At 39.5% G+C, this 16,267-nt stretch overlaps 1 protein-coding gene across 8 annotated transcripts in view; it reads right to left on the bottom strand.

Moving 5' to 3' along the window:
• diaph2 (diaphanous-related formin 2) overlaps positions 1–16,267 on the bottom strand; it is a 481,157-nt gene that overhangs the window by 208,688 nt on the left and 256,202 nt on the right. For all 8 annotated transcript variants that reach the window (XM_081382679.1, XM_081382682.1, XM_081382680.1 and 5 more), the window contains 2 exons: positions 10,873–10,971; positions 6,456–6,550 (listed from right to left, as the gene is read on the bottom strand). In XM_081382679.1, the coding sequence (XP_081238805.1) occupies positions 6,456–6,550; positions 10,873–10,971 (194 nt within the window). The remainder of the gene's footprint in view (positions 1–6,455; positions 6,551–10,872; positions 10,972–16,267) is intronic.

Here is a 16,267-nt window from a genome sequence, read left to right on the forward strand (position 1 = left end):
GACAGGGCATACGTCAGGATGGACAACTGGCTTCTCAGAAAATGTTAAGAAGATTTCAGTCAAGGACGCTACCTTACATCACCCTAATAAGCTATTAATGTGATGCCAGATTCCTAAAAACTCAAGAATGCAGTACTGTCATCTCTAATGCTGTGGTACTGTATCACACAGGACAGAGAGTGTGGTTATTTGTCATCGTTACACATTATGCATTGGGCTACCGCTACATACTTTATTAGCTGCCATTATGGTGCTTTGAGTGTAGCAAAAAGAGATTTCAAGGACAGACGATTGAATAATCAGACTCTGTTTTCTTTTCATTTTGTCATTTCTGTGCCTGTAAAGTCATCAAACGAATTTGCTAAACATTACCACCACTAGGTAAGTAGCTTTTAAAAATCAAATGCTATGTAATGACTTGTTGCACTTTTTGTACATGCCAAAACAACAAAAGTTGTTTAAACGGAGAGTTCACCCCCCCCCCCAAAAAAAAACAAAACAAAACAAAATAATAATAATAATAATAATAATAATAATAATAATAAGTCTCACCCTCATGTTATACTAAAAATTACTTTTGACTTTTTATGACATTTTTACGGAGCCCCTGAGGGGACCTTTGCAAAAAAATAATAATTCGGACTTTTGCGTGCGCACGAGAAACTATGGCGTGCGCATGAGAAAGTTTTGCGTGCTCACGCGTTACAATTTCCGGTTTGGTTATAGTGTCATTACTACAAATGTGGGAAAAGGGATGAGATGATTATATTGTCTGCTATATATTTGCTTCTTATTTATTAAATACAGGCAATTGGTTGATGAAAAATTTATAAAAATTAAGATACAATTTATACAAAACGAAATTCACTCTAAAGAAAGGCTTTCTACAAAGCGAAAGTTTCTCGTGCGCACGCCATAGTTTCTCGTGCGTACGCAATAGTGTCTTGTGCGCACGCGAAAGTCCGTTTTTTTTTTTTTTGAAAAGGTCCCCTCAGGGGCTCCATACATTTTACCCTCCTGACTTTCAATATATGGGCAAAAAAACATTGAGACATTTTTCTAAATTTTTGTTGTGTGTTCCACATAAGAAAGCGTGATTAAGTTCTAAAACAACATGAGGGTGAGTAAAGAATTTTTAATTTTGGGGGTGAACAATCCCTTAACATGTAAGAAAAGTCATCTGTAAATATTCTTAAGTCTTCAATGATATGACATTAGCATCACAAATTTTTGCATGATTTACTTTTTATTAATATTAGTACTGAATGCAAGCAATCCTTAAAAAAGGGTCAGCGTTGGTGTAAGAATGAAATATCTGCAGTTTGAAAAGTATTCTGACGGGACTCAAAGAATAATTCACAAGGAAGGAGTGAAACAGGATTGAGCGTTGCACATTTCCAACTGATCAACTCAGGGATCAAAAATACATGAGGTGCTAAAATGAGAAAAATGGGAAGTATGGAGTTCCTTTGAATACTGAATTGCACAAAGGTACATGTAACATTAGTACATTTTCTTTGCAGTAGTCTAGCAGTCAGTGGGGATGAAGGAATGACTGGCATAATTCATAACAACGAGAAGGTAGTGCAGGGGCATACTAATGTGGCAAGCAAATGCTCAAAATTGAACAGTTTTTTTTTTTTTTTTCATTCATAATGCATCTACTCTCTCAGGAAATAGCCTATGAACACAGGGGTGACACCGATCTGTGGTAAAAGTCGATGGAATGACAATCATTCTCTTATTTATATATATATATATATATATATATATATATATATATATATATATATATATATATATATATATATATATACTTTATTTTATTATTTTTGTCTTATTTACAAACATTTTAGTCTTTGAAAAAGTTTAGTTTGGGGACTGAATGACTAAATTAATTAATGGCTGAATTAAATATATAGTCTCTGATAATACTTAAAAAAGATGATTAGAGGACAATATAGTTTGCAGTAGTTAATATATTAATATACATATAAAATATTAAATTGTTTATCTTCATTCTAGTTATGTATAGATTTATAATGCACACCAAGGTGTGCAAAATCAAAACTGCATGTATATGACTTTGCTTCCAACATGCAGCATGCATGAATCGAGTTAGGTTTACACAGATATCTGTGAATCTAATGAGAGAAGAAACCTGGATAGCAATTAACACCACTTTATTGGGCCATGACTTAATAAATTGGCCAATAATAGATATGATATTTTAGTTTAGTTTAAAGCAAAAGAGGAAAGATCACTCGAAATCACAGCAGAAGCATCAAAGCCCACGGTACTATTTCCTGTGAATAACTGGCTATCATTGAACACATTAACTGAGCTGAGCAGAGCTTAGCCCTGCTGTAATGAAAGAATGTGAGGTTATAAGAGAAACGTGCAGTGGGTCATTTTCAAATGAAAGCTATTAGTGTTCATTACACAGCTCCCTGTTGATAGCGCAATACAAAGAGTACAAAGGTTGAGTCCATCTTGAATATGATGTAGATAGAAAAGCTTATTAGAATTCCAAGATAAAGTTTTGCTCCAGGCCAGCACAGTGCCCAAGTACAACACTCGTATGGAGAGTGAGTGAGTAAGAATAAGAAACATTCATCCATGAGAATGTAGCGATTGGGCGGTGAGATTGTTCTCTAAAACTCTTCTGCCGAAAAAACTGCTGACAAAATCCTTGTTTATCCCTCACCATTCTCTTCTTTTATCAGGGCTAACCTGTTACTTTGTCATCATATTGCATTACATTGAAGTGTGGTCTGTTGTCATATTCTCAGCACACTATAATGCCACTAGTGCATTATTTCAGAGAGGGCCAGAGCCTTTGAGAGCTTATTAATGATATCTGCATTGTTCTGGCTTTTGGCTTTACTGTGCTTTTGGCATCAGCGGTACAAGGGCATTGAACCAAAAACCACTATCCCAGCATTAAAGTCTTCCCAGAGGGTTGCGGGAGGGTTCTTTGAGAGATTAAGGCACCACTGGAGAACACAAACTTAAGATACTGCCTTCCTGGCAGCAAATTAGAAATCCTGGTGTGTGTTTCTCTAATTATCGTCTAAATTGATTACAGAGATTTAGCAGAATCACACAAGATTTTCTGTAAAAAAAAAAGAAAACCTTCAGGCTTCTCATCACACATTTCATATGGGGTCAGGAGGGTGTAGCTGCTGAACTCAGTTGTGCATGAGAGAAATGGATGTGTATTAATATAAAATCATGATGCAGAGTGAAGGGGATTAGTCAGAGTGCAAGATTTAAGGCTGTGGCTTCATTGGTGGCTTGGAAAAAGCAGAGCTGAGCATGGCTTCTTGGGGCGAAAACAAGGGGTGCAAACACAGTGCCGGCATATGGACCTTGGTCTCTTATGCACATGCCCAGTCTTCAATCTTTTTCTCTTCTATGTCACACCTCTACAATGGGGCAGAGAGTCTCTGTCAGCATGTACGCCTTTTTCATGCAGACCTTTGCCTGGACCAGTTTTTATCTGATTGTTTTGCAGGCTCTTTGTTGTCACTGGGATGACGGTTCTTTGCTTGTGTGATAGGAAAATGTAGAATGACATCAACAAAGCAAGAAGAACTTAAAAAATGGAAAAGAGGGACAGAGTCAAAAATAAAAGCAAAAGAGAGAGGCTAAGCCACATTCCTGTCAGAGAGAGACAGAAAGAAAGAAAGCGAAAGAGAACAACTGAGTGAGGCATTGCATTTTTCTCCAGACAATGAAAAGTAAGTGTCTGAGTGCTTGGCTGTGCAGGCAAGCGTTAGATGAGAGGCTTCACACGCCTACTGTATGGATGCTACACCCCGCCAAGCCTGCTGGGGTTTACAGATATGTGCATCGCTCGCATGATCAGATAAAGCTAGAGGAGTATTGTAAGTGTAGGATGGAGTACACTGAACCAATCAGCTCCAAAGCATCTGTAGGTGACTGTTCAGCAAAACTGCCCACACTAAGACATCACTTACATTACAAATCAAATTCAGAAAAATACAGAACTTTCTTCTCTTCATGGCACCAACACATAAGATTATGCTGTGTCACAGGATGCTGTGAATCTTTTGATTATCCTTTGACTATGCAGGATGTATGGGTAGAATACAAGGTGTAAAGCGAAAGTGACACTCTGTTATGTGACCACAGACAAGAACTCTGATATATATATAAATATATATATATATGAAATACTTAGACAATAGAACAGAATTAACATTTATTTAGAAGTAATATATAGAACATTACTCGCTCATCCGTGATATGCTAATTTCTTCTAACAGCCAGTCTGAATCGTGAGTGTGACCACTGGGAAATTTACACTCATCTGGCCATCATTCCTATTTTGAGACATGACATTTCCTTGATGCAGTGTGAATGATGTCAAGGTAGACCAGCAACCACCATGAACTTACCCTAGGAGAAAGAAAAATGAAAAATAACAATACTCAGAACTCTCTCTATCCATATTGCTTGAGTGGTTCAGAGGCCAACTGTCTGTGGCTTCAAGCCTACCAACAAACCTCTGCCAACATCCCGTCGGCACGACTGAGGCATTACTGTCATTCCAGAGAGCCACTAAAAAGCCTATACCATTACTGTGTAAGGACATAAAACTGGACCTGTGCATTACCTCCCCCTCAAGGATGAGGATATCATGCCATGGCTATTTAAGTTCCAGGGATGACGATGGGGTGATGAAGGTGATAAATGTGAGGGGGTGGGTTTGGGCGAGGGCGAGGGCTAGGGCGAGAGAGAGAGAGAGATAGATAGAGAGATAGAGAGAGAGAGAGAGAGAGAGAGAGAGAGAGAGAGAGAGAGAGAGAGAGAGAGAGAGAGAGGCATAGCTTGAAAGAATGATGAAACTGAGAATAGAGAAAAGGGAAGGAGGTGTGCAAACCTGACAGATGAATCTCCTCTATAAAGCGCAGCTGAATGTGAGAAAAGGTCATCAGTTTAGCTCTTCTGCTTCTGTAAAGAGCGACAGGGCTGTCACCTCAGTTCAGGCTCCACACACCCTGCCCAAACCACCAGGCAATTAAAGGTCATCTCTGCTCCCAGTAACAGCCAAGAAGGGCCAATGTGGACCAGGACATCTAAATATTCCTTATCTCCTCCACCTTTCTCCAGCTTTCAAAGAAGAGCAAGGAGAAAAAAATACAGACCGAAAAAAAAAAAAAAAAAAAAAAAAACCTCATCTACTGTATATAGAACAAAAACACCAAGAGGCCGTACAGATGAATTCTGGCACTTGGACACTGAGAAGCAAACAGCTAAAATAAAAGTCGCAATTCCCCCTAGTGGTGTCTGAGATAGACGGAAGGCTGTCAAATGTGAAACTGAGTTGACTCCTTCAAATCCAACTAATTCAGAGTGGTCAAAAAGCCACAAGAGGCTTTGATGTAAATGGTCTAATGTAATGAGATCAACTCTTTCATAGACAGCTGAGGTATCTTTAGTTCAGGAAACACATGCCATTTGCAATTACCACGTTTAAGATTAACAAAAACCACTGAGACAGTCAGGGCGTGAAGAGCTTCCTGAAGGATCATCAATCTTGCCTGTAAGACAAAGGACAGTGGGAGGGAGGGTGGAGCGGCAGGAGTTTTGCCAAGTCCTGTCCCAAAGCAGCTATTATGAAAGAGTGAAAGTGGAGCTTCTATTGGCCTGGTGAATGAGAGCAGACAGAGTATTGTACACGAAGCACTGCCTGGCATCAAATACATCTCTTTAATGAAGCCTTTCAAATGCACACTCATCTGTAGGCATGACAAATCTCTGAGCAAAGACAAACGTAGGACATTTTTACAAATGCTATTCAGAAATGTCCCATGAATGTCTGCCTTTTACAAAATAGATTTATCTGCGTAGCGGTTTGGAATGTTTCTATGTGTCAAAAGAGACACACACACACACACACACACACACACACACTCTGGAATATCCAAGATATTTGTCATTAATGAAAACTAAATATTTTGCATACATGTATGGATGGATGTATGGATGACATTTATGATTCCAAACTAAGATAATATAACATTGCAAAATGCATTTTTATTTTTTTTATCTGTTGTATATTATAAATCCCACCTTTAAAAAGAAAACATCAATAAATAGCAATAATAAAAGACTTTCTTTTACATAAAGAAATTTTATTTATTAAACAATGTTATATATATATATATATTGTGTGTGCGTGTGTGCGTGTGTGTGTGTGTGTGTGTGTGTGTGTGTGTGTGTGTGTGTGTGTGTGTGTGTGTGTTGTGTGTGTGTGTGTGTGTGTAATAAGTGTGAACTGTGGCTATTTATGTTTAAATTTTGTTTATACAGGACCTGGACTGGATTTTGGCCAGAATGTTTTTACATTTCACGCATTGCCCTGTGAGCGGATAAAGGTTTCAAAGGCAGCATTATATGAAAGTGCCTATGCACACACAACTCACCTGGATTAATGCTTCACTTAGCCTCTCCTCATCCACCTGCAGCACGATATCCCGGATCTCTTCATAAGGCAGCCGGAATGATCCCAGGAAAATTGCTGTTCGGAGAGAAAAAAAGAAAGAAGAAAAAAGATGAGAGTCATTTTCTGGCCCTCCAGTTTAGAGTGTAAGAGTTCAACAGGTGCCCCCTTTTAGAAATGACCATGGGACAATGTCAACTTCTCAGGTGGATGGTAAAGCACTGATAGTGTGTTTGTTCCACTTTGGGGCAATCGGTGGTGAAAGAGAAACATTTTCTTATCACCGTATTATGGGCCTTATCACATGATACCAACCCAACATCTTAAATCACCTAGGATGAAATGCAAAGAACCACAGGTGCAATTTACCCAACAGTTGAATTTGATAACCTCCACCACTCCTGAGGAAAGAATAGTCTGTAATTACAGCATATAGCTCATAGTGTGCAGTTTAAAGCATATCAGTGGGGGACCGAACATAATTGTACATTTATGTCTGAAGTAGTTACTGCATTGAGGTTAAAATTACCTGAACATTCACATAGATTAAAACAGTCAAGAGTTTCCCAGTGGTGTCTGGAAACAATGTTGAGCAGAACTTGATTTTGTTCTGGCAAATGATTATAGCACAGAAACATTCAAGGGGTCACTCTTGTTTTGTACCACCTACCTCTGAGCTATTTTAGCAAATTTGATGGAAATGCAGGGCTGAGTGGATATACTGAAGATTATATGTGAGTGTCTGTTCTCTGAAATATGTTTTTGTTTGGTCAGATTCCTCCATTGCTCTCTGAATTGCACAAGCCAATGAATGCAAGGGCCCTTCTGCCTCATCCAGCTCTCTGGTGTGCAGGTGAAACAGGTCCAACTTCTGATGATCAGTGATTTAATAAACTACCATTCCCACCAGCTGATTGACTGGATCTCTGTGAAACTATGCTCTATTTTCTGCAATTCATTAGTTGGCCATCTGCGTGTGATAATATGCTGGTTTCTTCAGAGAAAAGAGAGTTCTATTTTTTTTTCTTATTTTATAAAAAAAAAAAAAAAAAAAAAAAAAACATTATTTGGGAGATGAAGGTAGAGCAAACGCAGTGGCATTTCAAAGCAGGGGGCTCATCTGGACACAATGGCCTAAGAAGAAATTATTATTGTAGGTTGGACATGCCAACAAGGTTTTAAAACCAGCCTTACAATGCAATACAGCCTGGCTATAGGGATATGTTAATGAACAAACCATCAGTAGCATGATGAGCCAATCATCAAGAGTATCGCATGCCAATAAACAAACACATGGTTAGTCACTGAATGTGGTGGGTTTAACAACCTCCAGTCAGAACTTATCACATTTCTGCAAAAAATTTAATTGGATGACAAATGCTTTCGCTTCATCTGTTGATTCATTAGCATAATTTACATATTCACATTATCCTGACTTTTTCTTCTAACAAGTTTGTCCATGACAGATGCATCCCATAATTCATTTCCGTTCATATCCACTACTCATCAGCCTTGGGATTTAGTCACATTTTTCAACAAAGAAAACACTGCAAGTCCACCAAATTGCAAGCATTAAAGCAAAATGCTTTAATGCAAAAATTCCACCCTATATATAAAAAGCTTTCTATACTAAACCGCCTCCACACACTGGCATAATTTCTAACAACTCACACTTTGTTTTAAATGCAGCCCGCTATATTTGTAAAAAGGAATGTTGACCGAGGGCCTATGTGACTCCTCTGGAGCTAGACCAGGGATAGGAATGCTGGGATTGTTAAGCATGCTTATGGACCACAGAGCTCTGCTGGGTATCTCTGTGTTAATAGAGGAGCATGACTTCATGTAGTGGTTGCCTGCTTTGCTCGGTTCCTCCTGCACTCATGAGATTCACAACCTCTTCATCTCATGTGGAATATTGTTTCAGCTGAGCACGGAGCCCCACCCGGGCCCCGGGTCCAAAGTAGCATATACTATACAGCTTCTCTTTACACTCACAATGATGTGTGGGATCATGTGTGTGTCTGTGTAAGATTGTTTATAGGTCCCCAGGACCAGTGAACTCAGCAAGTTTTCCTAACCAGAGAATTTCATCGCCAAACTAAGAAAGTGTGGGTTTTGTCCAGTCAGCCCACAGACTGTACTCTCAGCACGAGGGGGAGACAGAAATGGATACCTGGGGGTATGAGTAACTCTCAATGTCCCACATGTACTTTGGGTCATTTCCACAACCCTGGAACAACCCTGTCCTGTTTGTGAAGCCCCTATCCTAAATAAAAATATAAATAACAGAACATTTAATGTCCCACAGAAATGTACATTGGCCTTTCAAATAGTGCCTTATGCGATGCTTTTACACTCTCTCTTTCTGTTCTCCTGTCCCACCTCCCTTTTCCTTTCTCTGTGAAAGATGACAGATTTGTGGCTGAAGTGAATGTGTAACAGCACTCCCACTCGTGTGCTGGCATTAGTTACTCTAAAGCCTGAAGTGGTGTGCGAGTGTGTGTGTGTGTGTGTGTGTGTGTGTGTGTGTGTGTGTGTGTGTGTTGTGCATCAAAGGCTGGGTAAATAACTAGTGGAAATGAGACAGAGCACAAGAGAATGAGAATGTGAAAATAAGAGAAAGTGAGTGAATGAGGGGAAGAGAGAAATGTCACTGGAATCTTTGCTGTTAGAGCTATCTACATATGCTCCAGTTCTAATAGAAGAAGAAGAAAAAAAAAAAAAAAAAAAAAACAAGCACACACACACAACACCTGACCCTGATGTCCTTCAGACACACTAACTGAGCATGTTATATGAATAATGAAAATAGTATGTCTTTTGTTGTACTTTTAGCGTTGACTGACACAAGCATCTCTATTATTATTGCCCATAGCTAAGCAATGGGAGTATATAAGACAATTTCAATGTCTACCAGACTATAGATAGACAGACAAACAGACAGATGGGCAATCACACAACACCCTAGAATCATTACATAAAGCTTTGCAACAGTAAGCACTGAAAATTTAAATATATGTAAATAAATGCCATATATATATCATCTCTGTTAAACGAACATTCGGATAATGTGGCTTAATATCTATTCTTCAAGAGCAGAACTGTAGCCAGACTCACAGCTTCATTTTGTTCTTTTCACACATTCAAATTGCATTGATGTATTCAATTGGAATCCAAGTACTCTTCTGGGTAGGATGAAAACAAGCATGGTAGGACACATACTCAGGTGGCTGGTTATTTTAGCATTTGCTATGAATATTTCATTAAGTGTGATATTGTATATCTAAGGTGTTCTCCTCTCCCAGACAAAGAAGCCAACATTTCCAAAGAAGAATAAAATTGCATTCTCATACTGCTTTCATCAATCAGAGTCTAAAGAGTCGCAGGCACTCCTGAGAACACAATGAATTCACGCACGCACGCACGCACGCTCGCTCTCTCTCTCTCTCTCTCTCTCTCTCTCTCTCTCTCTCTCTCTCTCTCTCTCTCTCTCTCTCTCTCTCTGAAGATTCAAGAGGGGGGGAAAGAGGGTGGCAGTTTAAGAGAGATAGAGAGTTGCTAAATGGCACAAGGTAGGCTGATCAATATGGGCCACAAAGCTACCTGTGACATAAACAGGTGGTTCCTGTTGTCGAGTATAGGGTCAAACTAGTTTCAGTGCTATGGGGTATAGACAAACAAGACAGAGGGGTATAGACAAACAAATATGACAGTAAACATGGCCTAATGTGACTGATTTTATTTTATTTGGGATAAATTAATTAATTAATTTACTGATCACTGATGATTTACGTGTGGGGAAAGTACAAACAACAAAACAAAACAAATCAGACTTTAGTCCCTTAATCACAGAAAGGTTTTAGGGGACTATTTGGCTTCACGTATGGATAGGATGAGGCAGACACAAACAAAATGATTTGTCCTTTTTATTTCTGTTATCCTCCTATGTGTTTACAGTACAACTGATATCAGAGGAATCGGGTTGAATCCATTATCAAAAAACAGCATCCTCAAAAACCTGTTGCAGGAAGAGCAAATACTGCTGAATGCTGCTTGACAATACAAGGGGATAAGAGGAATTTTAAAGTTGACATGATATGTAGGAGCAAGAAAACAAACAAACAGAAAAGAACAGATGAAAAGTGTCAGTCAAAGCCTGAAAACATTGTGGTTATAGATTCAGCAGCCTTAACTGCTTTTAGTAGAGAGAAAGTCTAGTATGGAGCAAAAATACCTAGGATGATAATTATAATAATAATAATAATAATAATAAATAATAAAAAAAGACAATTATTTAGAGACAAATGTAACTTATTTGGAAGGAAGAACAAAAAAAGAGATCTGGGTGGGTCTGGGTGGGTGTTAGGGGACACAGATGATATGAAATGCTGATAACTTACACAGATTCTGAGCTGTCTTGGCATCCAGAATTCGCAGCTCTTTTGCTTTTTTCTTGAATTGTGTCATCCTGTCATCTGTTTCTTCCACGTCCTTTTTCACTGAAAGCAAAGAGACAACCAGAGGGAACTATTAATTATCAAAACCAGTAAATGCATCTGCTCAATTTTTCCGGAAAAATAGAAAATGAGTAGATCAGATGTTCAGTTTACCAAATTTCATAAACAGAATGGCTGCACATTGTTATAGGTATTCTGGGTGGTTCATAGTTGCTTGCTTAAAGGTTCAAGATAAATAAATAAATAATATTTATGTGATTAGAGATGTATATTCAAGCCATTTCACACTACTTTTTATGTTTTGGACCCCTGTTGACTGTTGTATGGACAAAACAGCTGAAACATTCTTCAGAATATTATTTGTGTTACACAAAGGAAGTCATATGAGTTTGGAATGACAAGTGGGTGAGTAAAAGATAACAGAATTCACGGATTAAATACTTGAAAAGTGGTAGTAGTGGCCGCCTTAGCAAGCGCCACTAATAAAAAGTAACAAGACCTAAACAAACATTGTTTCAGATTAAATGGATTCTTTTATATTAGATACGGTCTTGTCATACGGCTAACCAAAATGAATGACTCCTGTGCTTTAGACCACACTTAATATGAGCTCCTGTTACAGCAATAAAAATTACATATGCTCCTCTCTATAGGGAAATTATACATATGGTACCCCGATAACAGATCCTGGATGGAAAGAATAAGGACACAGAAACTCTAGATCATGGCAGATGTGTCACAATTAAACCTAAATACTGATGCATGCCAGACTTCCCTTTTTTAGCATGACATAAAAAAAAAAACTGAAAGGAATAGAGAGAGACAGGCGAGATAGAAAAACAGAGAGAGAGAGAGAGAGAGAGAGAGAGAGAGAGAGAGAGAGAGAGAGAGAGAGAGAGAGAGAGAGAGAGAGAGAGAGACGTCTAGAGTCGATGTGCTTAAAGAGACCATCAGCGCGTGACTGAGGCACCACTCGGTATACTGAAGGAAGATTTTGTGGGCCTGCTATTGACAAACACAGGGCCTGCTCTGTCAACGGCTCAGAGCCATGGAGATAATTGTGTAATATCTGTAATCCTAAGGAGCAGCAGGCACGGCAGCTTTGAACAGCCCCAAACCAACGTTGATTCTTTATGTGTGTGTCTGGTATTCCAGGGACTGGATTCCTTAGAGCTCTGCTTGAAGAGAAGCTATCCCTGAGTGACATAATATGTCAGCAAATTCCTCGGCCAAACTATTGTCACAGTCAACTACCAACTAAGTAATTCAGAGAGCAATTAAGGCCGTAGCTCTGGGACCCACCCGGGGGGGGGGGGGGAGAGAGAGAGAGAGAGAGAGAGAGAGAGAGAGAGAGAGAGAGAGAGAGAGAGAGAGAGAGAGAGAGAGAGAGAGAGAGAGAGAGAGAGAGAGAGAGAGAGAGAGAGAGAGAGAGATTCTGGGAAAAACTCAGGTGAAAACAAAGACAGAAGTCTAGGTTTGGCAGATTGCTTGTGGGAGTAGGAGCGCACCTCAGCACTAATCATCACAACTCTGCTATTTATTTAAGCCCAAGATGGAAGTCTCCCAGGAAATCGCATACAAACAAGCCTCTCCCAAGAAATCTGCATACTGTATGTGAAGGAGCTATCAAAGCAAGAGCACCTCCAAAGCAGGTGGATTTCCTGCTGGCTACAGGCCCTCTGCTGTGTCAATAGCACTGTGGTACTGATGTCGGTTTTGGATTAAACGTGATGGTGACTCTACAGAGCATGTTCACGGAGTTTGATCTTATGAACGTTTAACTGATTTCTTTATTTGTTTGTGCTAAAACCTCAGGTGTGCTTAGACGGAATAGATAGTAATTAATTTGTACGAGCATCATATCGCCTTAACAGGTGACAGGACAGGACAGTTCCGAAAAGTTATTAATTGTGTATATATAATTAAATACATTTCACAAGCTGATCACAGCACTACGGATTTATGGTCTACTTGAGAAGAAGGAAGTTTTAACGTGACTTTTAATACAACCTTTCTCTGCTTTCTTGCTGGTAGGGTGTCTCATATATGTCTAACAATGATGACAGCATGGGTCCACAACAGAAATTATTTATGGATGTATGGATGTATGGATGTATGTATGGATGTATGTATGGATGGATGGATGGATGGATGGATGGTCCATAATGGTATGGGGTCAAATGATCTGAAGAAGATCTGAAGCTTCAAAGAGTGGCAGGTAGCTTTCTACTCAAGAGAGTCAGCAGTGCACTCTGTGTGTGTTTCACTAAAACAACTTAAATCTGAAAAACCTGAAGACCAGAGAAAAAAAAGATACCAGAAAACAGGGCTCCCGAAGGATCTTAATTTTTCTAGGGTAGGGGCTGCAGGTGAGGGAACAGCCTTCAGCCATATTGTGGAGCTTAAGATACCCTCACCACCCCCTCAGGCGCATTGTCACACCCTTCCACCAGATGGCTCTTCCACCTGGGTAGCCCACGCTCTCAGCAGGATGTTCTCAACACATCCTCAGGCTCTTCAGCTGTTAGAGATCCGAAGCCCGCCAGGCCTGTGCCTTCTCCGTCCAATGCTGGATTAATGAGAAACAGACACAGCTCAGCCCATCGCTACTTCTGCTTAAGGTGGAAAAGGTGGGCAGTTTGGGAGGCTTTGTTTTGTATCTACAGTAGGCCAACTGATTCAATTACACTCCTCCCTATATATTTCTGACAGAGTTTTTATCTGCTGGCTTGCACTATCCTGCAGTTTTACAGGAAGTGAGAACTTGATGAACCGGATGACTAGACAAGAGCAGAATGCATCACTGTTTCTAACAGAAATATTTAGTGCACAATGAGCTACAGTTCCACCCTCTATCCATCACTGATGATGGGAACACGATTTTGCCCACCCCTCCAAGAGACTAAAACTCCTCCTTCACTTGTTGAGCTTTTTGTTTTTTTTGTTTGGTGCAAATGCAAATAACCACCACAGATGAATATCAAAAAACAAAGATCTTAGCTGATTTCCTTAAACACCATGGGTTGGTTTCACAAAGCTATTTTAGACCGGTCTATAGTGTTAGACAAGTCTAAAATTTGCTAATAGACTAGTCTAATGCAAGTTAGACTGCTTCACAAAAATAAAGACTGATTTAATTTAGACCAAAAAAAAAAAGACACCTTACCCCCAGGCTAACTTAGGTCTAAGACTCTATGTTACCTTGGCAACCAGCAGTAACAATCAGTTACATTACAAACTGCCAAAAGAAAAGGGAAAATGGCTCATAATTTAAACATTTCTTCTTGTTACTACATTCCCAAGTAAAATGTCCTTGTAACTGTTAGGGCCGTTACATAGTCAACGCGAGCAACGATCGACGCGCTCCCTTTCATATGCAAGCATCACGGGCGATGCGTGAAATGCAATACACCGTGACTGCTCAAACAGGGGGTAGTAGAGTCGTAGTGGAGTCATATCTCTGAATGGCCGTCTATTTCGCTTCAAACGCTCACTTTATACGCGCGTCCTATTCGCCTTGGACGCGCGAATGGATTCAAGATGTTCAAGCGTCGAACTAGACGCGACAGACGCGAATTTGACGCTCTATTTGCGTTTGGTGTGAACGCATAATAACAGGCTGCGATGTCAAGATTGCAATGCTGGAATGTGTGTGTGTGTGTTTCAGAGAGAGAGAGGCACGGGCGCGATCGAACAGTGGAAACATAAAAACATACTCTTATACTCCTCCAACAAACACATATTCTCTGCTGGGGTAAACTGCACTGAGCGGTTGAATGCGCTTACTCGTTCCACCATGGTTTTTTGTTTTGAAAAGTGTCTTATTTTACCCAGAATGCATTGCAGTGTAGTCCTACTTAAGATAGTCAGAGTCTTAAGTGCTTTGTGCAACGGTCTAATTTAGATGTCTATCTGAAGTCTGAATATCTACTATATCTAAGCCATAGTCAAAGTCTATCTTTGTGAAACCGGCCCCATAATGAAGTGCTGGAGTGCTTTTTTGGGGTAATGTTAGTTTTGTGTTAAATACAGTAAAACAATAAAATATGCAGCACTACAAAAATACAGGCAGTGTCTGTGCATAGTGAAAACAAATTTAAACAAATAAATGAAAGATGATCCAAAACATGTTGCGTGCATGTAGGACATACATAACATGAATTAATACAGGAAAATGTAATCAATAATTGAATAATGGGCCAGCCATTGATGAAGAAGCCAGTTTTTTTTATTTATTTTTTTTATAAACTGACTGTGAAGGACTGATTATGTTCAGGATGATTCAACGCAATTCAAACAGCAGTGATGCTTCAGTTATGTGATCCATTAGAAGGAAAACACAAAGTCGAGAGGTATTCAGGGGGAAGGTGGCTTTAAAATGTTAGTAAAACATTAGTAGTACATGATTACTCCTGCCGATGTAGTCACATACATGTGTGTTGGGTTCACAGACATTGTTATATGTAGGGATGAGAGAATACCTCTTGGAGGCAACGAGGGGTGAAACGCAATAGCAATAATTTAACTTGCAATAAGAAAAGCAATAAAAAAAAAGGCAACAGAAAAAACACACTCAAGTTCACACAAGCCCTTTCTGTGATTTTTGGACAGAGGGCAGCCCATGGGAGCTCCTCATTTCCAAAGTTCTTCACATTTGGGCGTAGAGATTGTTTACTGGACTCGAATCATTCTGCTGGGAGCCGTCCATGTGATATCTCCCCCCAGGCAGCCAAAGCCTTGAGCATTAGCAAGCTAAACACTACCACATGTTCGCTTCCGGACCGAAATGATTCACACAAGAGCAGTCATGGAGACATAAAGCTAGAGATGTTGAACGGAGGACTGAAAACACTGATGACAGGTCCTCTTAAAATGTGTTCAATGTCCCTGCAACGAATCAGATGAAGCAGACAATGTGGAGTCTGACTGTCTGGGCTGGGAAGTGCATTGTCGGAATGCACAAAATGACTGGAATAATATGACTCATCTACCTCCGCAAAACTGACTGTCCAAACTTGAACAATGCCAATCAATATGAGACGATTCCTTTCAGGAATTAGAGTAGAGTATGGTAAAAAGGAAAGGTTCACACAATAATGAACATTTTGTCATCATTTACTCACGCCCACGTTGTTCTAAAACCAGGAGTTAAGATGTTTTAAGCTATTTTTGCCCATGCAATGGATGCCAGTGGGGTCAAAAAGTAAAATTGGACTTTTATTGTTGGACAAAAACAGATTTATTTTTTAATATATTGCTCACATAAGAAAATAAGTCATACGAGTCTTCGAGTGTAAAGAAAGATTTTGATTTTGTAATTTCTTCACATCCTCAGCCA

The sequence above is a fragment of the Scardinius erythrophthalmus genome, assembly GCF_964197995.2.
Source record: "Scardinius erythrophthalmus genome assembly, chromosome: 13".
In the NCBI taxonomy this organism is placed as follows: Eukaryota; Metazoa; Chordata; class Actinopteri; order Cypriniformes; family Leuciscidae; genus Scardinius; species Scardinius erythrophthalmus.